At 38.6% G+C, this 23,474-nt stretch overlaps 1 protein-coding gene across 1 annotated transcript in view; it reads left to right on the top strand.

The window, feature by feature from the left end:
• GPR160 (G protein-coupled receptor 160) overlaps window positions 1–22,980 on the top strand; it is a 50,129-nt gene extending 27,149 nt beyond the window's left edge. Inside the window, exons 2-3 of the mRNA XM_055307848.1 lie at window positions 14,776–14,880; window positions 21,512–22,980. Coding sequence (XP_055163823.1) covers window positions 21,584–22,600 — 1,017 coding nt within the window. The 5' untranslated portion in view covers window positions 14,776–14,880; window positions 21,512–21,583 and the 3' untranslated portion in view covers window positions 22,601–22,980. The remainder of the gene's footprint in view (window positions 1–14,775; window positions 14,881–21,511) is intronic.
• The last annotated feature ends 494 nt before the right edge of the window (window positions 22,981–23,474 follow it).

Below are 23,474 nucleotides of genomic sequence, written 5' to 3' on the forward strand. Positions count from 1 at the left end.
GCAACCCAAGTGTCCGTAGATAAATGAGTGGATAAAGAAGGTACAAGTACACACACACACACACACGCACACACAAATACAAATGGAATAGAATTCAGCTATAAAAAAGAATGAAATCTTGCCATTTGGACAACATGGGTGGAGCTAAAGGGCATTCTGCTAAGTGAAATAAAGAAAAATACCACATGATTTCACTTATATGAGGAGTCTTAAAAACAAGACTACCAACCCAAAAAATAAACTCTTAACTACAGAGAACAGAGTGGCTGTTGCCAGATGGGAGATGGATGGTGCGATGGACAAAAGTGGTGAAGCAAATTCAGAGGACAAACTTCCAGGTATAAAGCCGGTCAGTCATGGAAATGAAAAGTGCAGCATGGGGAATATTTTTAATAATCTGTGACAATGTGGTATGGTAACAAATGATGACCAGTTATTGTGGTAAGAAAAAAAAAAAAAGGAAGTCAGCAGTCACTGTGGAGAATTTGGTGATAACCAACAAACAAGCGTTTACCCTCTGGGCAGTTTCACTCCTAGTAATTTTTCTGGAGGAAACACCTCCACAGATCACAGATCATCTTTGCAGAAGATGCTTAGGAGCTATAAACCAGAAACAAGTAGTAAGTGGGTGGTGGATATGCTTGGAGGAGGATAAGGATGGAAATGGGACTTCCCTGAGTATTCTTTCGTATATAGTTTTGACTTTGAACCACATAAATATTTTACATATTCAATTACATAAAATTAAATAGAATGAAAACAAAGCAAATCCTATAATTGAATAGACAAAGAGCAACTAATAAAAACAGATTGATTGTAAACATAAAGTAAAAAACTAAGAATTTGGTAACTTTTAACACTGTGTTCTGACTATACACCGTAGTGGGATATGGTCTCAGGACAAAAAAAGGGGAAAAGAAATGTTACCCTTTATTTTATTGTTAGTTGTTGGCAATGGTGTCAATGTGGTAAGCCAGAAACTATGTAGTTTGTATTGTAGTCAGAGCAAATAAATCAAAATATTAATGTAATTGGGAACCAGGTTCTCATTATGGGAGAAGGGAGATAAAATTTTGGAATGAGGTAAGGTGAGAGGAATCCTGTGATGCTGGCTTTGAATTGGAGGTTATCAGTATGAACTCTTGGTTTTTTAAAAAAAATGAGTTTCTAGCTCCACCTACTGAAAGGGCCTAGACGCAGTGACACCCCAGTGCAAGGTGCATACCTCGAGCTCAGATTTTGCTGTCTAAAAACCTTTTTTTTTTTTTTCAATAAAAGGAACTAGGGTTCCTTGAAAAAAAAATGACTCTGGGTCAGCAGAAGTTCAAGATGCCAGAAAGCAAACAAGCACTTAAAGCCCGAGACATATCAAGAGGACACAGAAGCTAGCTTGAAAGAACTCTGATGGGAGAAATTTGGAAAAACTTTAGGCATTCACAAGAAAAATGATGGCAGTGGATTATATAACACATTGAGTAAAAACAAGTCCAAAATATAGTTCCAGGGGGGAAAGAAATGCCTATTTGTGAAAGCAGAATGAATCCTAGAATTAGAAAAATCACTCTTTTGCGATTCCCAATATGGTCATTGATTCAGGCAAGGACAATAAACTATGTATGAGGTGAAACTTTGTTGGGGAGCAGTGTAGTGTCACCATCTCCCAGATTTACCCTAGAGGTTACTTACTGATCACAGGAGGGAGAAGGTGCCCAGCAGACACCTCAGGCAAGTGATCTGACCTCACACGAGCAGTAACAAGACCAACTGACATGACGGGAAGCATGACCTAGATGGTGGTTTTGTGGAACGTGTTTAATACTGAGGACAGTGATCGCAGGGGGCCATCAGCATCCTGACTTGAGATAAAGAATGTTGGGGAACGGTGTGCCCTAAAAATAGATGAATACAGACTCATGTCTTAAAGTAAAATTTCCTTATTGTCATTTTCAAATATAACTTTGATTTTTACCCAAGTAACAGAGGTGCCTTATTCAAAGGAGTGTCTAGTTGGGTCACAGATTTATTCAGGACTTAAAAAAAAAAAAGTCCTTTCTCTGCTGGCTCCTCACAGGCAACTTCAGTTCCTTTCGCTGATGGTATTTACCTTCCTACCTCTGGTAACATGCTTACTACACAAACGGCATTTCTCCCTCTAAGCATTACCTGTTTACTCCCTAAGGGGAAGGTGATGATTTAGGCCTCTTCTGTCCTGCTGGGAAGCCCCACAACCATTGCTGTACCCATGCACGCTTCCCAGGCCCCGGGCCGTCAAGATTACTATGTTCTAATCATGTTTAGAGCACTGTCCAGTGTTGACTTGAGGACTCTGCAGAAACCGTCCCCGGCTAGCCACCGTCACCTGTGTATTACCATTACATTTACTTTCCTCAACAGCTTGTTTTCCCTTGGTTTCTTTTCTTCTTTATTTCTTTATATTTCTCACTAGTTCAGCCTTAAACTCTTCCCTGTTCTGTAACTCTCTTCAAGTACACTCAAAGGGACTTGGGATGTCCATCTTCTAGAAATTTCTCCTGTAGCTGTATGCTTTACTCTGATTTATATGGAGTGCTGTACATCTGGTGTATAAATACACTTTGCCCTCCTTCTCCACCATGGGAGCCTTCTTCCCCTCTTCTAATGCATTCTCCATTGTCTTGGTTCCATGATTTTCTCTCTCTCTGTTTGTTTTTTTGTTTTGTTTTTTTTTTGTTTTTTTTGTTTTGTTTTGTTTTTTTTTTGTTTTTTTTTTTTTTTAGTTTCTTCTCTTGTTTTGATGGGATATGCCTTCTGTTGGCTTCCTGAGAACTTAAAGTGATGCAGACATTTTTAAGACCTCACATGCCTAAAGATGGCTTTGTTTTGTAGAAGTACTTATTTGAAAAAAATTAAAATAAAAAAAAGTACTTATTTGACCATTTAGCTGGGTATAGAATTCTGCATCAGAAATTTTTCTCATTCTGGGAAACAAACAAGGGGTGGTGGAAAGGGAGGTGGGCGGGAGGTGGGGGTGACTGGGTGACAGGCACTGAGGGGGGCACCTGATGGGATGAGCACTGGGTGTTATGCTTTATGTTGGTAAATTGAACTCCAATTAAAAAAATAAATATGTAAAAAAATAAAAAGAAAAAAGAAAAAGAAAAAAAATTTTCTCATTAAAGGCTTCAAAGCTTCTTAAACTGAGTACTTAAATCATTTGTAAGTTGAGAGTTGTACCAATTGTAAATAACTTAGTTTTTCCTTATTCAGTGTATTTAATTTTTGGAATACTTGATACATTCATGTGATTAGGAGGACTTTAGTAGTAGGGAAAATGTATATATTGGCAGATAGGCCGTTTGTAACCTATATGAGCCTATATAACCATTTCTAACTTGTTAAGTGTCCTTAAGTTTCATTATGCATATATGGAATATGTTTTTAACTATCCTTTTTCTCTCCCCTTTTACACAGAATGGTGATGCATTCTTCTGTGTCTTGCTTTTTTTTTTCCTTAACAGTGTATCTTGGAGACACGTCCACATCAGTATGTGGAGAGTTTGCTCATCTTTGAAAGACAGCCCCATTCTATTACACTGGTTATGTGTGTCATAATTTATTTAACGGTTTTCTTACTGATGGACATTCAGATTATTTCCATTCCTTTCTTACTATGAACAGTACTTCCATGAATAATCTTAAAAACTCCCAATTTTTCTTTCATACAAGTAAATTTGTAAGATAAATCCTGAGGAGTGGAATTCTTGGCTCAAAGAGTATTTATTTATTTATTTACTTATTTATTTTTAAGATTTTATTTATTTATTAATGAGAGATACAGAGAGAGAGAGAGACAGAGACACAGGCAGAGGGAGAAGCAGGCTCCATGCAGGCAACCCGATGTGGGACTCAATCCCGGGTCTCCGGGATCAGGCCCTGGACTGAAGGCAGCGCTAAACCACTGAGCCAGCCAGGCTGCCCACGAAGAATATTTATACTATGTTTGTAACTTTGACAGATATTGCCAAGTTGCTTTTATTTATTTTTTTAAGATTTTTATTTATTTATTCATAAGAGACACAGAAAGAGAGAGGCAGAGACACAGGCAGAGGGAAAAGCAGACTTCCTGTGGGGAGCCTGATGTGGGACTCGATCCCAGGACCCAGGATCATGACCTGAGCCAAAGGCAGACATTCAATCACTGAGCCACCCAGGAGCCCCAACCAAATTGCTTTTCACGGGAGGTATACCAGTTACACTCCAACAGCCTCACAGAGAAAAATATTCTGTTGATGAATTTTGGAGGCAAAGAGTATCATTTTTAAGAAGCAAACAGTATAGTTTAGGTTTCTATGTTTCTTTTTTGTAAGTGATGCTGACCATCTCTCCATATGTTTAACAACCCATTTTATTTATGTGTGTTAATTGCCTCTTTGAATCCCTTGCTCATTTTACTATCTCACTATTGGGCTTTGGTATTCTTTTAATTTATTATTTTTTTAAAATTTTATTTATTTGAGAGCGTGAGCTCACGAGATGAGAGGAGGGGCAGTGGGAGAGGGAGAAGCAGACTCCCCGCTGAGCAGGGAGCCCGATTGATGCAGGGCTCAATCCCAGGACCCTGGAATCATGAGTTGAGCTAAAAGCAGATGTTTAACTTACTGAGCCACCCAGGTGCCCTTATTTATTTATTTATTTATTTATTTATTTATTTATTTATTTATTTATTTATTTAATTTTTAAGTGGGCTCCATGCCCAGTGTGGAGCTTGAACTCACAACCCTGAGATTAAGAGTCATGTGCCTTACCAAATGAGCCAGGCAGGCACCCCTCAAGCTTTGATTTCTTTTCCTGTTTGATCAAAGAGTACTTTATAGTTAGGGAGACTAACATTTTATAATGATCCCCCCACCCCCAGTTTGTTGTTTCCTTTAGATTTTGCCTATGTTTTTTATGCCCCCAAAGTTTTTTAGTTTTTCTTGTTTGATTTTTGGTTGAACTACTTACCCCTTAGAGTTAAGGGTATCTCTGGCTTCCAGTGTTGCTGAGGAGCCCAACCCCGTTCTCACCCTTTTATTTTTTACAGATCTTCTTTTAAAAAACTGAAGTACAGACACAGAGAGCCATACATAAAAATGTATAGTTTAATGGACTATAAGGCAAATACCCTTGTAACTGCCACTCAAATAAAGAACCAGGCCTCTGTCCCATACAGCCCTTCTGTGTGACGTCTCCCATACCCAGCTCCCTTCCCCCAGAGTAACACGGCTCATAGAGCAGTCACTTTCTTGCATTTCTAAAAGATCATTTTATCACCCAAATGCGTATCCCTGGAGACTTTAGTTTACTCTTTTAAAAAATTATTTGAGAGGGGATCCCTGGGTGGCGCAGCGGTTTAGCGCCTGCCTCTGGCCCAGGGTGCGATCCTGGAGACCCGGGATCGAATCCCACGTCGGGCTCCCGGTGCATGGAGCCTGCTTCTCCCTCTGCCTATGTCTCTGCCTCTCTCTCTCTCATTCTATGTGACTATCATAAATAAATAAAAATTAAAAAAAATTAAAAAAAATTATTTGAGAGATCTTTCCTTTTTTTTTTTTAAAAAAAAAAAAGGCTCCACTCCCAGTGTGGAGCCCAACATGAGGCTCGAACTCACGACTGCCTGAGATCAAGACCTGAACTGAGATCAAGAGCCAGACACTCCACAGACTGAACCACCCAGATGCCCCTGACATGTCTTCAGTCTCTTTTTTTGACTCTGCTGATTGCTTCTCCATTCCCTTATCCCCTTGTTTTTCTATTGAAGAACTGAACCATTGGACCTTCCGAGTTTTCCGTGGTGGAACTTTTGCTGATGACGCACTCATGGTACCGCCCAGTGTTTCCCTCTGTCTTCTGTATTTCTTTTCTTGATGGATGTATAATTAACACACAGTAAACTGCACATACTTCCTGTGTACAGTTGCTACCTTCTGCCCTATGTTTGCACCCACGAAAAGATCCCCAGCATCAGGATTGTAAATATAACTATCACCCCCAAAAGTTCTTTGTGCTTCTTTGTAGTTTCTCCCCATTGCCTCTCTGGATCTCCTCTCAACTAAGGATCTGCTTCCCTTATTACAGCAAGTGTGTATTTTCTAAGATTTTATATAAATGGAATCATGCAGTGCACACTTCTCTTTTTTCTTTGGGCGTGGCCTCTTTCATTCAACATAATTATGAGATTATGTTGAGATCCATCCCTCTTGGGCCTCTTTCATTCAACATAACTATGAGATGAATTGAGATTCATCCCTACTGTTGCAAGTTTCGATACTTTTCTTCCATTTTCTTGCTGAGCTGTATTCCATTGTGTGGATACACCCCTGTTCATTCAGTTGTTGATAGGGATGTGAATTGCTCCCACCTTGTGTCCTCTGTATTTCTTTCAGATTGGCAGCTGATCTGGAGATTGTGTCAGACTCAGGGTCAGTCTGTAGGAGACAGAGAACGTCTGGTTTCTCTCCTGTTGTGACGATGATAGCGATAGTTGGTTAATGTTCCTATCTGTTAACTCCTGGGTGAGGTTGGGGAAGAAGAGTTAGTTGCAAAATGATGGAATTCTAAGTCTATGATTTATTTTACATTCTGCAAGTCAGAATCCTCTTTAAACACATACTTGCCCTCATCTGCTACTTGGTTATCCAGGCGGCCCTCTTTTATGGGGCAGGTAAATGCTTTCTTCTTTCCCTTAATTTACCTGTTTTGAAGATGTCTAATCCAGGTCTCATTTCTTTGAATGAAACCTGTTCTTTTTATCTTTCTGTTGGAAAACTAGTGATCTCTTTACTGTTTTGAAATTTCTAATGATGTGCCTCCATGTGGGTCTGTTTTCTTCCATCAAGTTGTGGGCACTGATGGACTATCTTACTCTTGAAAAACTAGTTCTAGAAAATGTTATAGCCCTTTTCTTTTATTTCTTCCCTTCTAGATCATTCACTTTCTGCGACAGCCATTATTGAGATTTTGTACCTGTTGGAATGGTTGTCTAATTTTGTCCTTTACCTTATTCTGTTTTTGGGAATTTCCTGAATTTTCTACTCTTATGTTCAGCTTATCATTTCTGCCATGATCATATTTTTATTTTCCAAGAGTGCTTTCTTGTTTTCTGTTGTCATTTTTAAATTGCCTCTCTTCATGTTTCATGGATGAAGTATTTCCTCCCTGAAAACAATGAGTTTCTAAATAAAGTTTTCTTCTAACATTGATTCTCTTTCCTCCAAGTTGTCTTTTTCAGTCCTTGTGGATTTGACTTTTCATAGTTGAGATTTTTCTTTGGATGTCTGGTTATCTTTGGATGTCTAGTCATATTGATCTGTAGGGCACTATCTAGTATATTTCCTTAGGGAAGACTCAAGCTCAATATCGTTAGATATTTTTGTGATAATGGTATTCCTAAAACCCAAATGCGGAAAAGGCGGCTGCACAGGTCTCAACATTTAATATGTGTATTTTGTCTTAGTCTCCGTTTTCAGCATTCTCAACTCTTTTCAGGGTCCAGAGACCATCCCTTTTACTCTTGCCACAGAAAACCTCCATTCTTATTCCATGGAGAGGTAGTCATCTGTTGCACTGAGTCAGAGAAGGGACCTGGGATCTAATTGTTTTTTTTTTTTTTTCTCCTGTCTACTATAAATTATTTTGTCCTTGGAGGTTTTTGCCTTTAAAAAATTTCATGAAAAATTTCAAACATACATACAAATAAATAGAATTACCATTAACCTGTGACCAGTCCTGCCCCATCTATACTCCCATCAACCCCCACCCCGGCCAGACATATATACTGTGTTGTTTTGAAGCAAATTCCAGAGAACGTATCTCATCTGTAAATATTTCAGTATGTATTTTTACATCTTTTAAGTTACCATAGAAGTTGTGTAGGGCTAACATAACAAAATATTACAAACTGGCTTAAATAGGGATCCCTGGGTGGCGCAGCAGTTCAGCGCCCGCCTTTGGCCCAGGGCGCGATCGTGGAGACCCGGGATCGAGTCCCACGTCGGGCTCCTGGTGCATGGAGCCTGCTTCACCCTCTGCCTATGTCTCTGCCTCTCTCTTTCTGTGTGTGACTATCATAAATAAATAAAAATTTTAAAAAAAAGAATATTTAAAATAAAAAAAAACTGGCTTAAATAATATCTATTTTCTCATAATTTCAGAGGCTAGAAGTCCAAGATCAAGGCCTCAACAGATTTGGTTTCTCCAGAGGCCTGTCTCCTTGGCTTGCAGGTAGCCACCTTCTAGCATGTCCTCTGTGTGCGCCCTGCCTAGGTGTCTCTTGTGTGTGTGCAAATCTCACCTTATGAGGATACCAGTCAGATTGGGCTAGGTCCCATCCAAGTGGCCTCATTTCATTTTAATTTTCTCTTTCAAGGCCTCATATTCAAATACAGTCACGTTCTGAGATACTGGAGGTTAGGGCTTCCACATATGAATTTGGGGACCACAGTTTAGCCAATCACAAAATACCATTATAATGCCAAAAATTAATAACTCATTAATACCCCCAAATTTCTATGCAGTGTTCTAATTTCCAGTTGTCTTATAAATGAAATTCTTTTGTTTCATTGAACTCAGACAAGTTCTACACATTGCACTTATTTGATATTATCTGAAATCTCATTTAATCTTTTGTTACTGAGACAATTTATTGAGCATATAAGTTGTTTGTCGTGGAGAGTTGAGTACCATCTGGATTTTGCTTATTGCATCTCCTGGGGTTATTTAACATGTTTTTTTCTTTTCTTTTCTTTTTTTGTTAAATATTTGAATCTGCAGGCCTGGTCAGGTTCCGTTTTCAGCAAGTCTACTTCATAGGTAGTGGTACATCCCTCCATCTCTTCCTTTGGATGTTAGTAGCTGCTTCCATTTAATACATCAGGAGTTACAGAATGGTGATTTTCACTTTTTATTATTCCCTTTTCACTTTAATTAGAGTGCTTCTATAAAAGTAAACATCCCCTCACTTACTCTTCTTGTCACCAAGTGGTAAAGAAAGAAAGAAAAAAGAAAAGAAAGGGAAGAAATAAGGAAATGTTTGTTTTCTGTTTTTACCAGTTTAAAAACATAGTGACTTGTTTTCCTGGTGTCCTCACCTGTGACAAATTAGGTTTGCTTGTTCATTTTAGAATCGGGTACAAATTCAACTTATTATTAGTTTAGTGGCAGTATGAGAACGAGTAGAGGTAATTGTATTTATTCAAAATGCCATCTTTCATTGGAAGTTATATCATAATTTATATAGCCAGTTTCTTATTGTTGGTATTTAAATTAATTCCGGGCTTTCACTTGTATATCCAATACTGTGAGATGAACATCCTTAAAAATAAATAAACTGTACGCTCATTTTCAGTGTACAGTTTGAATTTTGAAAACTGTATTCTCAAGAGAGTCGAACCACCACCTCAATCCAAATACAGAACATTTGCGTCTCTGCAGAAAGTTGCCTGGTGCCCTCTTGCCACCACCTGGCCTCAGATTTTCCCTCATGGTCTGTCTGGTTTATGGATTTGTTTTGCTATTTGGGAATTCCCTATGATGGGAACCATGCAGTCAGTACTCTTTTGTGTTGGGTTGTTGGGTTCTTTTCATTCAGCACATTTCTGAGATTTATCCCTGTGTAGCACATATCCTTTTTAGTCATTCCTTTTAATTGCCGAGAAGTACACTGTATGGATACACTACAATTTGTTTATTCATTCTCCTATTGACGGACGTATGAAACATTTCCAGTTCGGACCCATGAATGTGCTGCTACGCACATTTGTGTACACATTTTGTGGACATATGTTTTCATTTCTCTTGGCTAAATAGCTAATAGTACGGTTACTGGATGAAGTGGGAATTGAATGTTTAACATTGTCAGAAAGCTCCAAACTGATGGAGCAGGGTCTGAGAGGTCGAGTTGTTCTATTTCCTTGCCATCACATGTATTGTCAGTCTTCTAAATTTTACTATCCTAGTGGGTGTGCAGCGGTATCTCATTGTGGTTTTCATTTGCATTTGTGGCTTTTCAGTGTGTCCGTTCAAAGCTTTTGCCCATTTTTCTAATGGGCTAATTGTCTTACTCAGTGGTGAGACTCCTTTTACATTCTGGATTCACGTCACTGGTCACATTTTACATTTTCTCCCAGCCTGTAGCTTTCCTTTTTCCTAACAATGCTTTTAAAAAGAAATATTTAGGACAGCCCTGGTGGGTCAGCGGTTTTAGCGGCACCTGCAGCCCAGGTGTGATCCTGGAGACCCAGGATGGAGTCCCATGTTGGGCTCCCTGCAAGGAGCCTGCTTTTCCCTCTGCCTGTGTCTCTGCCTCTCTCTCTCCTCAATGTGTATTCTCATGAATAAATAAATATTTTTAAAAAATACCGTGTCTTCGTGGGACACCTGGGTGGTTCAGTGGCTAAGCGTCTGCCTTTGGCCCAGGTCATGACCCCGGAGTCCCAATTGAGTTCCACATCGGGCTCCCTGCATGGAGCCTGCTACTCTCTCTGACTCTGTCTCTGCCTCTCTCTCTGTGTCTCTCATGAATACATTTTTTAAAATCTTTAAAAAATGAAAAAAGAAAACTTAAAAAAAAATACTGAGTCTTCCAACCCATGGTATATGTGTGAATTTAGATCTTTGATTTGTGTTGTTTAAAATTTTCAAAATACTGTGCTTGCATGTGCTTTGTCAAATTTAACCATAAACGTTTCAAATTTTTAGCACTGCTACTGTTTTTTTTAATAAATTAATTTTTATTGGTGTTCAGTTTACCAACATACAGAATAACACCCAGTGCTCATCCCGTCAAGTGTCCCCCTCAGCACTGCTACTGTTATTTCATTTTTTCAATTGTTTATCACTAGTGTCTAGAAATAGGATTTTTTAAAAACCTGTGCTCTTGCTATATTTGTTACTTTTAGTAGCTTTATTATAGGTTTAGATTTCTAAGAACATGATCCATGATTATAGCTTTCTTTCTTTCTTTCTTTCCAGTCTGCATGCCTTATATTTCCTCTTAAGGCCTTATTGTACTGGATAGGACTTCCAAAAAATGTTGAGGAGTGAAGGGTGGATCTTAAGTGGGAAAATGAGGCCATTCCTTCATCACTAAGCATGAGGTTAGGTTTTAGGTGTTTTTTATAGCTGCTTTTTATCTGGTTCGGAAGTTCCCTCTTATTATTTGTGAAAGTTTTCACAACTTTGTTGGGTTTTGTTACTTTTTCTGTGTCAATTCAGATTATCTTAACAGTTTTTCTCCTTTATCCTGGTAACATAGTGAATTACATTATATTGATTTTCTAATGTTAAACCAAGCTTGCATTGGCTGTGATGTATTAGGGTATATTATTATTTATATATATATAGATGGGTTTAATTTGATAATATTTTGTTAAGGGTTTTTTTGGACAATGTTCTTGAGGGATGTCGATAATTTAGTTTTCCTAAAATGTCTTTGTTTTTGGTATCACGGAGATTCTGGTCAAGGATGTTAGAGGAGGCATTTCTATCTTTTTCTGTTTAAGTTTGGTATTTTTCCCTTAAATGTTTAATATAATTTAGCAATGAAGACATCTGACCCTATGTTTTCTTTGTGGGAATATTTTAAAGTGCAAAATCTTTTTCTTCAATAGAGATTGTTAGCGATGTTTCTGAATGAGATTTGGTGTTGTCCTTCCAGAAATTTGTTTCATGACAGTTGTCTCATTTATTAAGATTATTCGTAATTGTCCTTTGTTATCCTTTTAATGTTTGTAGGATGTGTAGTGAGGTCCTCCCTTTCCTTATTTTGGCAGGTTCTTACTTAGTTTGGCTGAGGTTTTATCAATTTGTTGTTTTGTTTTTCCAGAGAACCAGCTTTTGGTTCATTGGTTGTTCTCTTTGTTTTATAAACTTCATTGTTTTCTGCTCCTATAGCCTTCCTTTAGCTTACTTTGGGTTTAATTCGCCCTTTTTTTAAGGTAGAAACTTAGGTCACTGAATTGAGACCTTCTTTTCCAATATAGACAAATATAATTAGAACCAAACAATGCAAAAGCAGTTAATGTAAGGGAAATTAAACCTGAATTTTTACTTTACCAATTTTCTGACATTTGCACTGTTACTTTTTCTTCTTTTTTTCTTTAAGATTTATTCATTCATGACAGACACAGAAAGAGAGGCAGAGACATTGGCAGAGGGAGAAGCAGGCTCCTGGCGGGGAGCCCGATGTGGGACTCGATCCCAGGATCCCGGGATCACGACCTGAGCCAAAGGCAAACACCCAACCACTGAGCCACTCAGACATCCTGCACTGTTACTTTTCAAAGTAGTTTTCTACTATAGCTTTTTAAAATTCTGATAATATTAATAATACATGCTGTTGAAAAATTTCAAAGTACATGAAACTGAGTTAGGATAGGCCATAAGAAATAATCACAAAATTCAAGCAGCTTGATACGACAGACTTTTATTTCTTGTTCACATCATCCACTGTGAATCATTAGAGGCTTTGCTCCACAGTCACTCAAGGACCCAGGTTGACAGAGGATCCACCATTTCAGGCTGTACCATCTGGAACATGTGGCCTCTTTATTCCCTGTGGCAGGAGGAGAGAGCACTGAAGGGCTCTCCTCTGCAATTAAATGCTTTGGCCTCATAGCCCTTTGGCTAGAAAGAGCCACATCATGGGCCCACCTAATAGTAAGGGTCAAGGAACTGAAATCTCCCCGTGGGCCAAGACGCAGAGAAGTAGGTAGGAGCGAGCACCGCGATTGTATACTCCAGGAAGAAGAGATCACCTGTCACCCTACTCTGAGGTAATCCCTACTCCGGTCTTCCTGCCAAGCCTCGCTGACCTTCCTCATGGCCAGCCTTATGTTTGGGATTGGTGGGAAGTACTCTGATCTAACTAATCATTGATTTTGTATTCTGTTGTGTTCTCTACCTTTGCAGCTCTTATGTGATTTTATCAGTCTATGAATGAGACTTGGGAAAGGGCATGTCAAGAATTCTTTTCTAGGTGCCTTAACAACATGGAAATATCAAGTTTCTTTTTAAAACCTTGCTTTAGAGTATCTCTGAAAAATACACAAGTAACTGGTAACCATAGTTTTATCTAGGGAGGGAACTGGACTGGATCGTGAGGAATCGGGGCTGAGGGGTGTTGAAAGGGTGGGAAAGATGAATAATTTTCACAGCATACACTTCTATAACTTGACTTTTGTGCCATGTAAATTATATAATGTATTTTTAAAAACAAGTAAAAACCTGTTTCCTGTGTTTTAACTTCCTATATTGAATTTAATTATACTGTGGAAATGAATAAAAACATGTTTCTTCAAAAGTTGTCAGAGTTGAATGACATTTTGTTCTTTCACTGAGTTTTGACATATCGAGCCAGGAAAATATTTTGAAAAGTTTATTTATAGTTACCTTTTGAAGGAATAAAATTACGTTATCCACATAGACTAGTTTAGTTACAGCCCTTTGGGTACCAGTAATCAACACAGTCACTTTTATTTGGATTGTTACCTTTTCAGAAAGTTGTTTCAAATACATAAATTTTTTTACGATTCCAGTTGTGAGTTGAGCCATAATGTAGCTTACTGAAGAACATGAGCTTTGAATTCAGAACTGAGCTTGAACCTCAGCTCCAACGTTTACCAGTCATCCAACCTCAGGAAATGTATTTATTTATGCCTATTTCCTTATGGGGGAAAAATACCTACCTTTTGTGATTGTTGTAAGGGTTAGGTAAAAGGTACATATACCCCTGGAAGAGGGTCAGTATGTTGTTTCTGCTATAGGCTTTCTCCGTTCATTGGGATCAGCAAATCTGGCTACAGTGCTAATTCCATTTTCTGTACAAGAGTAGACCACAGGGTTAACCCTGCTCCTCTCTACATACTGCTCTTTTTTTTTTTTTTTAAACAAATTCATTTTTTTAATTTTTTTATTATTTTTTTTTTACGATAGTCATACAGAGAGAGAGAGAGAGAGAGAGAGAGAGAGAGAGAGAGAGGCAGAGACACAGGCAGAGGGAGAAGCAGGCTCCATGCACCGGGAGCCTGACATGGGATTTGATCCTGGGTCTCCAGGATCGCGCCCTGGGCCAAAGGCAGGCGCCAAATCGCTGCGCCACCCAGGGATCCCTACATACTGCTCTTTAGTGCAAATGGTTCTGTCAGACTTTTTTGAGACTGTATAAACACAACTATTTGACTATAGTATTACGTATTTTTATTCTCAAGTCTCTCATTGTGTACATAGGACTTTGCAAAAAGCTACATGATGTGTGATATCACAACTGATTAACTACAGATGAGAATTCAGCTACCTGCTGTTGAGCTCAACACCAAAGCAGTTTCTGAAATGTGAAAAAATGCCATTCTGCTCACTAAATTTTTCTGTTTGGGAAAATACAGTAATTTTTCCTTAAAAATTTTTTTTTCTTATGTTAACATGCAACAAGTCAAAAGGTCCTGAAACCAAATAGTTTGAGAACTATTGGTTTAGACTCTGAAGCCTAGAGGTAAAAACTGCAATGCAAGCAAGACTTCTTTAAAGAGATGCCATGTTCTATGTACCCACATCTCAGGGTCTTAGGGGAGACTTCAACCTAAACGTATACCCTTTCTTCCTTTTCCTGGAAAATAAAATATAAGCAGTTAATGACTGGCTCTAATCCCACAGAAAGTTGTAGTTTCTCTAAACAGGAGAGTTGGAGCCAGTTACTTACACTGAACTCCCATTATGACTGCTATGGATGATAGTTTTTTATGTTTTCTGTCTTTCACACAGAGCTTATTCACGTGGAATTTTGGAATGCCAGGTATCAAAAGTAAGATCATCGAAGGCAGTAAAACGGAGATCATCAGCCAAGAAAGACCTGCTGGAGAAAGCAGAGTAAGTATGTTGCGTCATGTTGTTAAGAATTAATTGGGTTTGTTGTTGAGAGAGAGAGAGGAGAGGAGGGGAGAAAGAGAGAGTGAACATGGGTGGGGGGGGAGTGTAGAGGGAGAGGGACAAGCAGACTATCCTGAGCACGGAGCCCAACACAGGGCCACAGGGCTCAATTCCACGAACCTGAGATCATGACGTGAGCGAAATCAAGAGTCGGATGCTTAACCAAGGTGCCACCCAGGTGCCCCACTGAGTTTTAAATAGGAAACCAGAGACTGGATCAGTGAAAAGAAATCATGGTTTGTTTCTCTAAGGCTCTGCTAATTCTTCCAAACTGGCCAGAATCGGAAAGCAAGCCCAAAGATGCCTTAAAAGGACTTCCACTTGAACTATTCACGTTATATATGAAACATACGAGTTGATTTATATGTAGTTTAAAAAATCATTCAGGAAACAAGCTGTATCTCATAAATCTCTGATCTCTGGTGGTAATGTAAACATTTTTCGAGGCAAAATTCAGTTCAGGTAGCCTATACAAAGGGTTTTTCGTCTTGTATTGGGAGGCTGTCTAAAGAACAAAATAGGGATCCCTAGGTGGCTCAGTGGTTTAGCGCCTGCCTTTGGCCCGGAGACCCGAAGACCCGGGATCGACTCCCGCGTCGGGCTGCTGGCATGGAGCCTGCTTCTCCCTCTGCCTGTGTCTCTACCTGCCTCTCTCTCTAGGTCTATCATGAATAAATAAATAAAATCTTTAAAAAAAATATTAACAAAATGGAATTTTGAATACTTTCAGTGGTTTATGGGGAAGTGTGGTACAAAATCAGCATCCTGAGAAAATTTTGATTGGTTTCCAGGATCACGATGTTCAGGAACCATTGTAAAATGACTAGAATCCTCGTGTTCCTATATACTTCCTTTTGATTGCTTTTTATTGCCTTTCGTATCTTCCCAGAGCCTTTTCCCCCTCATCTCCAGTTTCTTACAGCTTTCTTATTCTCTGACACATTCCATTTCAAACTTCATTTTTCCACTCCTCTTCTAAAGAGGTTCATGGCTTGTGCTTTGGTGGCTGTAGGTGACCATCCTTCTCGGTTACTTTCTTCCTGTTTTTCTGTCCTTCCGGTTGGCCCCTCTCTAAAAGCCAATGAGATTATGGAAGCTCCAGAAATATCCCTTGGATGCTGACCACTTAAAACATGGATTCTTTAGCTTTATTTATTTATTTTTGGATGAGTTATAAAGGATAAAATCATTTTATACAGATAATTCTATTTCTTTTATCCTAAAGATATTTTTTAGATGGGTCTTTATAAATATGAACCTATTCTATTTACCTTGTTTACAATCCTAAACTAACCTTGGCACGACCTTTTTTTTCCTTGGCACAAGAACAACTTCAGATATTCTTATCATTCCATCTGGACTTCTTATCCAAACACTACCACTTACAGGGCCAGTGGCATTTGTCAAGGTGGTAGCCATGATTCTATGTCTTTTACATCAAATCTGAATGGAACTTTTTGGCACTGGGTCAAGTTAAACTATATATAAACTATAAATTTCTCTCTTTTTTAATATTTTATTTTATTTATTCATGAGACAGGGACAGAGAGGCAGAGACACAGGCAGAGGGAGAAGCAGGCTCCATGCAGGGAGCCTGATGCGGGACTCGATCCCAGATCCCAGGATCAGGATCTGAGCTAAAGGCAGACACTCAACTGCTGAGCCATCCAGGTGTCCCATATTTAAACTATAAAGAATTTATATATATATATATAATTTGGGAAAAAATTTGAGCATACAAAAGACATATTAGTTCCTCAATAGTTATGAAAAAGGGTGTTAACTGATTTTTTTATAACTGTCTTTACACATATACACTGTGTGTATGTGAATACATAAATTTGTATACCTTAGTAAGACAGCTTTTGACATGGTAGATTTATAGCCATGACAGGATGTTAAAGAAAAAACCATTCATGACCCTTGCTAAAGAATGGGAAGGCCGACTTTACCCAGGACCTTTGCAGTAGGTGTAGGGACCACTACAATAGGATTTTGCAGCAGGGTACAAAGATTGAGCTCAACTCTGAATACAACAAGGAATAGTGGGAATTCACAGCTAATGAGCAAAGGTGGTTAGTGGGTGGAATATTATGTAGGAAACATCAGAGATGATAAGGGATTTTTGCTAAAGGCATGCCAGGGTGATAGGTCATCATTGGAGGATGGTGCAGGATGAGGAACCTGACCAGATACTGAGGGTGACAGCTTCTGGCTAACCTCACTTAGCAGGATTCTTGCTAAAGCTGGGCAATGAAAACATGGACACAGAAGCTCAAGAAATCAGTTGAACTCTCTTCTCAACGTGGAAAGACTAAGTTAGGGTTCAGTCTGTCAAGAGAACTGATAGCCACCTCTCACAGGGATCTTTTTTCTTTACCCTCTGACAATATCCTCAGCTACTCCCTTGAAATTATTTAATTATCTATCTGGTTTTAGGCAAATTCAGTTTTTTTCAGTTTTTAGCTGTGATATTCCTTTACTTATTCCTCAAAGTTTGAGAAACTCAGAGTCCTCTAACACTGTATTAATAACCTGATGTACACCCTTAGATATGTTGATGCATAAGGCTTTAACATTTAACGAGTTTAAAAGAGGCAAAGTGAAAACTAAGTCTTCCTCCTATCCTGAGAAACACTTTTAACAGCTAATAGTACATCATAAGGATGTACCATGTACTATATGTCAACTAGAATTTAAATAAAAATTTGGAAAAGGAAAAAAAAAAAGATGTACCATGTGTCATTTTTAGCCCATCTCCAATAGTTGACATTTGTGAGGGGGTTTGTTACGTTGTTTAATGATAAATTTCTTTTTTTTTAAGAAATTAATTTTTATTGGTGTTCAATTTACCAACATACAGAATAACACCCAGTGCTCATCCCGTCAAGTGTCCCCCTCAGTGCCCGTCACCCATTCACCCCCACCCCCCACCCTCCTCCCCCTCCACCACCCCTAGTTCGTTTCCCAGAGTTAGAAGTCTTTATGTTGTCTCCCTTTCTGATATCTCCCACACATCTCTTCTCCCTTCCCTTATATTCCCTTTCACTATTATTCATATTCCCCAAATGAATGAGAACATACACTGTCCTTCTCCGATTGACTTACTTCACTCAGCATAATACCCTCCAGTTCCATCCACGTTGAAGCAAATGGTGGGTATTTGTCGTTTCTAATGGCTGAGGAATATTCCACTGTATACATAGACCACATCTTCTTTATCCATTCATCTTTCGATGGACACCGAGGTTCCTTCCACAGTTTGGCTATTGTGGACATGGCTGCTAGAAACATCGGGGTGCAGGTGTCCCGGCGTTTCATTGCATCTGAATCTTTGGGGTAAATCCCTAAGAGTGCAATTGCTGGGTCATAGGGCAGGTCTATTTTTAACTCTTTGAGGAACCTCCACACAGTTTTCCAGAGTGGCTGCACCAGTTCACATTCCCACCAACAGTGTAAGAGGGTTCCCTTTTCTCCGCATCCTCTCCAACATTTGTGGTTTCCTGCCTTGTTAATTTTCCCCATTCTCACTGGTGTGAGTTGGTATCTCATTGTGGTTTTGATTTGTATTTCCCTGATGGTCAGTGATGAAGAGCATTTTCTCATGTGTGTGTTGGCCATGTCTATGTCTATGTCTTTCTCTGTGAGATTTCTCTTCATGTCTTTTGCCCATTTCATGATTGGATTGTTTGTTTCTTTGCTGTTGAGTTTAATAAGTTCTTTATAGATCTTGGAAACTAGCCCTTTATCTGATAGGTCATTTGCAAATATCTTCTCCCATTCTGTAGGTTGTCTTTTAGTTTTGTTGACTGTATCCTTTGCTGTGCAGAAGCTTCTCATCTTGATGAAGTCCCAATAGTTCATTTTTGCTTTTTTTTCTTTTGCCTTCGTGGATGTGTCTTGCAAGAAGTTACTGTGGCTGAGTTCAAAAAGGGTGTTTGCCTGTGTTCTCCTCTAGGATTTTGATGGAATCTTGTCTCACATTTAGATCTTTCATCCATTTTGAGTTTATCTTTGTGTATGGTGCAAGAGAGTGGTCTAGTTTCATTCTTCTGCATGTGGATGTCCAATTTTCCCAGCACCATTTATTGAAGAGACTTTCTTCCAGTGGATAGTCTTTCCTCCTTTATCGAATATTAGTTGACCATGAAGTTCAGGGTCCACTTCTGGATTCTCTTTTCTGTTCCATTGATCTATGTGTCTGTTTTTGTGCCAGTACCACACTGTCTTGATGACCACAGCTTTGTAGTACAACCTGAAATCTGGCATTGTGATGCCCCCAGCTATGGTTTTCTTTTTTAAAATTCCCCTGGCTATTCGGGGTCTTTTCTGATTCCACACAAATCTTAAAATAATTTGTTCTAACTCTCTGAAGAAAGTCCATGGTATTTTGATAGGGATTGCATTAAACGTGTAGATTGCCCTGGGTAACATTGACATTTTCACAATATTAATTCTGCCAACCCATGAGCATGGAATATTTTTCCATCTCTTTGTGTCTTCCTCAATTTCTTTCAGAAGTGTTCTATAGTTTTTAGGGTAGAGATCCTTTACCTCTTTGGTTAGGTGTATTCCTAGGTATCTTATGCTTTTGGGTGCAATTGTAAATGGGATTGACTCCTTAATTTCTCTTTCTTCAGTCTCATTGTTAGTGTATAGAAATGCCAGATTTCTGGGCATTGATTTTGTATCCTGCCACGCTACCAAATTGCTGTATGAGTTCTAGCAATCTTGGGGTGGAGGCTTTTGGGTTTTCTATGTACAGTATCATGTCATCGGTGAAGAGGGAGAGTTTGACTTCTTCTTTGCCAATTTGAATGCCTTTAATGTCTTTTTGTTGTCTGATTGCTGAGGCTAGGACTTCCAATACTATGTTGAATAGCAGTGGTGAGAGTGGACATCCCTGTCTTGTTCCTGATCTTAGGGGAAAGGCTCCCAGTGCTTCCCCATTGAGAATGATATTTGCTGTGGGCTTTTCGTAGATGGCTTTTAAGATGTCGAGGAAAGTTCCCTCTATCCCTACACTCTGAAGAGTTTTGATCAGGAATGGATGCTGTATTTTGTCAAATGCTTTCTCTGCATCTAATGAGAGGATCATATGGTTCTTGGTTTTTCTCTTGCTGATATGATGAATCACATTGATTGTTTCACGAGTGATGAACCAGCCTTGTGTCCCGGGGATAAATCCTACTTGGTCATGGTGAATAATTTTCTTAATGTGTTGTTGGATCCTATTGGCTAGTATCTTGTTGAGAATTTTTGCATCCATGTTCATCAGGGATATTGGTCTGTAACTCTCCTTTTTGGTGGGGTCTTTGTCTGGTTTTGGAATTAAGGTGATGCTAATGATAAATTTCTTGAATTTCCTTCCATCCTTTTAAAAAAATTTTTTTTTTTCCTTAAGTAATCTCTACCTCCAGCATGGGGCTCAAACTCACGACCCTAAGATCAAGAGTCACATGCTCCAGCAACTGAGCTAGCCAGGCACCTCTCCTTCCATCCTTTTCTGCTTTCCTACCCCTTTGGCCTTGTTTTTTCAGCATCTTCTCTTTTTCCTACCTCCAAATGCCTTAGTCACTCCAGCCTCAACTCCTGTTCCTTTGCTTTTTACCTAGCACTTCTTAATGTTCTCTGGTATCCATAGTCTGCCTCTATTCCTTACCCAGATTCCCTTGTCTGTCCAGGTGCTAGATCTGAAAGATCATGTGCCTAAGAGAAATCTTTCTTTCCTTTACCTATGTCGCCAGTATCTTCAGCTTTACTGTCTGCTTTAACTCTTTTGAGTTTCAGGATGATGATCCTGCAGCAAAATGCTCTCCTAAATTTCACTGACAGAAAGCTGGGTGGGGTAATGTTCATTGTCTGGAGTCAGAGTGAAACTGAGTTAACAGCCATCAGTGACTGTTATGGAGTATTACTCTCAGGCTGCTATTTTAATCCTGTGTTTTGGTTCTGGTAGATAAAAGTACTTATCTCTACAAGTTATTAAAACCTGTATTTTTATAGAAGTTGTAGTAATTTATATGTAACATTTTACTTAGAGATCTGAGAGTTCCCAACCATCTGGGTCTCAAAAAAAAAGGACAGAAGGGTACACATTAATTCCTTCTGATCACATTCTGTATTATGAAAAATATAAATTCCTATTTATATGTTTATAGCTGAACCTTGAACAACACAGGTTTGAGGTACAATGGTCCACTTATATGCAGATTTTTCCAATAAATACAATACGGTACTATAAATGTATTTGCCCTATGATTTGCCTCATATTTTCTCTAGCTTGCTTTACTGTAAGACAGTAATAAGTAATATAACACATATCCAAAATATGTGTTAACTGACTTATCAGTAAGGCGTCTGGTCAACAGTAGGCTATTAGTAGGGAAGTTCTGGGGGAGTCAAAAGTTACAGATTTTTGACCGTACAGAGGATCAGCACCCTTAACCCTTTCCTTGTTCAAGGGTCATCTGTAATTATATGGGGAGATGACTGGATTAAATTAGTTCTTTGAGAATAAAGTTATAAATTAGACATCACATCAAGTTTTCTTTTTCATCTTTCCTTACAGGGATGGAAAACAAAGTGAAATGGTGTTTTAGCCTATGTATTTCAGCAGACCTTCTGCAATTCAGCTAAAACCATGACTGCTCTTTCTTCAGAGAACTGCTCTTTTCAGTACCAGTTACATCAAGCAAATCAGCCTCTAGATGGTAACTGTTTGCTGTTTCTTATTATACTTGGGAAAATACTACTGAATATCCTCACACTAGGAATGAGAAGAAAAATCACCTATCAAAACTTTATGGAATATTTTTGCATTTCACTAGCATTCATCGATCTTTTACTTTTAGTAAACATTTCCATTATATCCTATTTCAGGGATTTTGTACTGTTAGGCATTAGGTTTACTAAATACCACATCTGCCTATTTACTCAAATTATTTCTTTCACTTACGGCTTTCTGCATTATCCAGTTTTCCTGATAGCTTGTATAGATTATTACCTGAACTTCTCTAAAACCACAAAACTTGGGTTTAAGTGTCAAAAATTATTTTATTTCTTGACAGTAATTTTAATTTGGGTTTCAGTCCTTGCTTATGTTTTGGGAGATCCAGCTATCTACCAAAGCCTGAAGGCACAGAATGTTTATTCTTATCAGTGTCCTTTCTACATTAGCATTCAGAGTTACTGGCTGTCATTTTCCATGGTGACAGTTTTATTTATGGCGTTTCTAACCTCTCGGGCAGAAGTTATTGCCTTGGTACAGGCTGTTAGGATGACCTCCTATATGAATGAGACTATCCTATATTTTCCCTTTTCATCCCATCCTAGTTATACTCTGAGCTCTAAAAAAACACTCTTGCCCAAGTTCATTATCTGTTTTCTCGGCACTTGGTTACCATTTGTACTACTTCAAGTAATTATCCTTTTACTTAAAGTCCAGATTCCAGCATATATTGAGATGAACATTCCGTGGTTGTACTTTGTCAATAGTTTTCTCATTGCTACAGTTTATTGGTTTAATTGTCACAAGCTTAATTTAAGAGACTTCGCATTACCTGTGGATCCATTCGTCAACTGGAAATGCTGCTTCATTCCACTTACAATTCAGAATCTTGAGCAAACTGAAAAGCCTATATCAATAATAATTTGTTAATGTTGCCATGTTAAAATTAATTAAACTGACAACTACAGTAAGAATCATAATTTCACAAACGGGAAAGAATGAAGACTCAGGACATACAAAGATTGAACTGGACCTGAAGCTCTCCTCCCCGGCCCCAACTTTCATACCATTTCAGAATGTGTCTTTTGGGGACTACTGTATTAAAAAAAAATTCCAAGAAAAATTTGTATACCTGTTCAGGAACACTGTGTGTTACCAATATTAATTTAATAGAAAAGTGAAAGAAGTTAATATTTGGCCATACTGATTTCATGTAACCCAAAAAACGACTGGATGCAAAACTGTTATGTAAATCTGAGATTCTCTGCCAATAATATAACAAATGTAAATAAACACTTTTATTAAACTCAGAGCACGAAAATCACGATCATTTTCTTAAAATTATATTCGTTTAACATAAAGGGAAGATTAGCTCAATTTAAATTTAGGTAATTTTCAAAAATATCTCTCTGTTCTTAATGCAGATACTCCTGGAAGAAAAGTTTTAATTGCTCACCTTACAGAACTGGGAGTAGTGACTAGGCCTCTTTCCACAACATACCAGATTCATGTTCATTTATAACTTATATGTCACATACTTGCATGTCAAATCATAACGACACTGACAATGTATCACACACTGTAAAAGGAGGGTTTCTTATCCTCAGCACTATTCACATTTTGGGTTGGATGATTCTTTGTTGTGGGAGGCTGTCCTGTGCCCTGGAGGGTGTCGGCAGCATGCCTTTCCTCTGCCCAAGACACGCCGATCCGGAGTATCTCCAGACACTGCCAAACCTCCCCTGCTGGGCAGAGCCACCCGGCCCTCAGGTGAGAACTGCTGGAGCAAAGCATTTAAATGGCA

The sequence above is a fragment of the Nyctereutes procyonoides genome, unplaced genomic scaffold (assembly GCF_905146905.1).
Source record: "Nyctereutes procyonoides isolate TBG_1078 unplaced genomic scaffold, NYPRO_anot_genome, whole genome shotgun sequence".
NCBI lineage: Eukaryota > Metazoa > Chordata > Mammalia > Carnivora > Canidae > Nyctereutes > Nyctereutes procyonoides.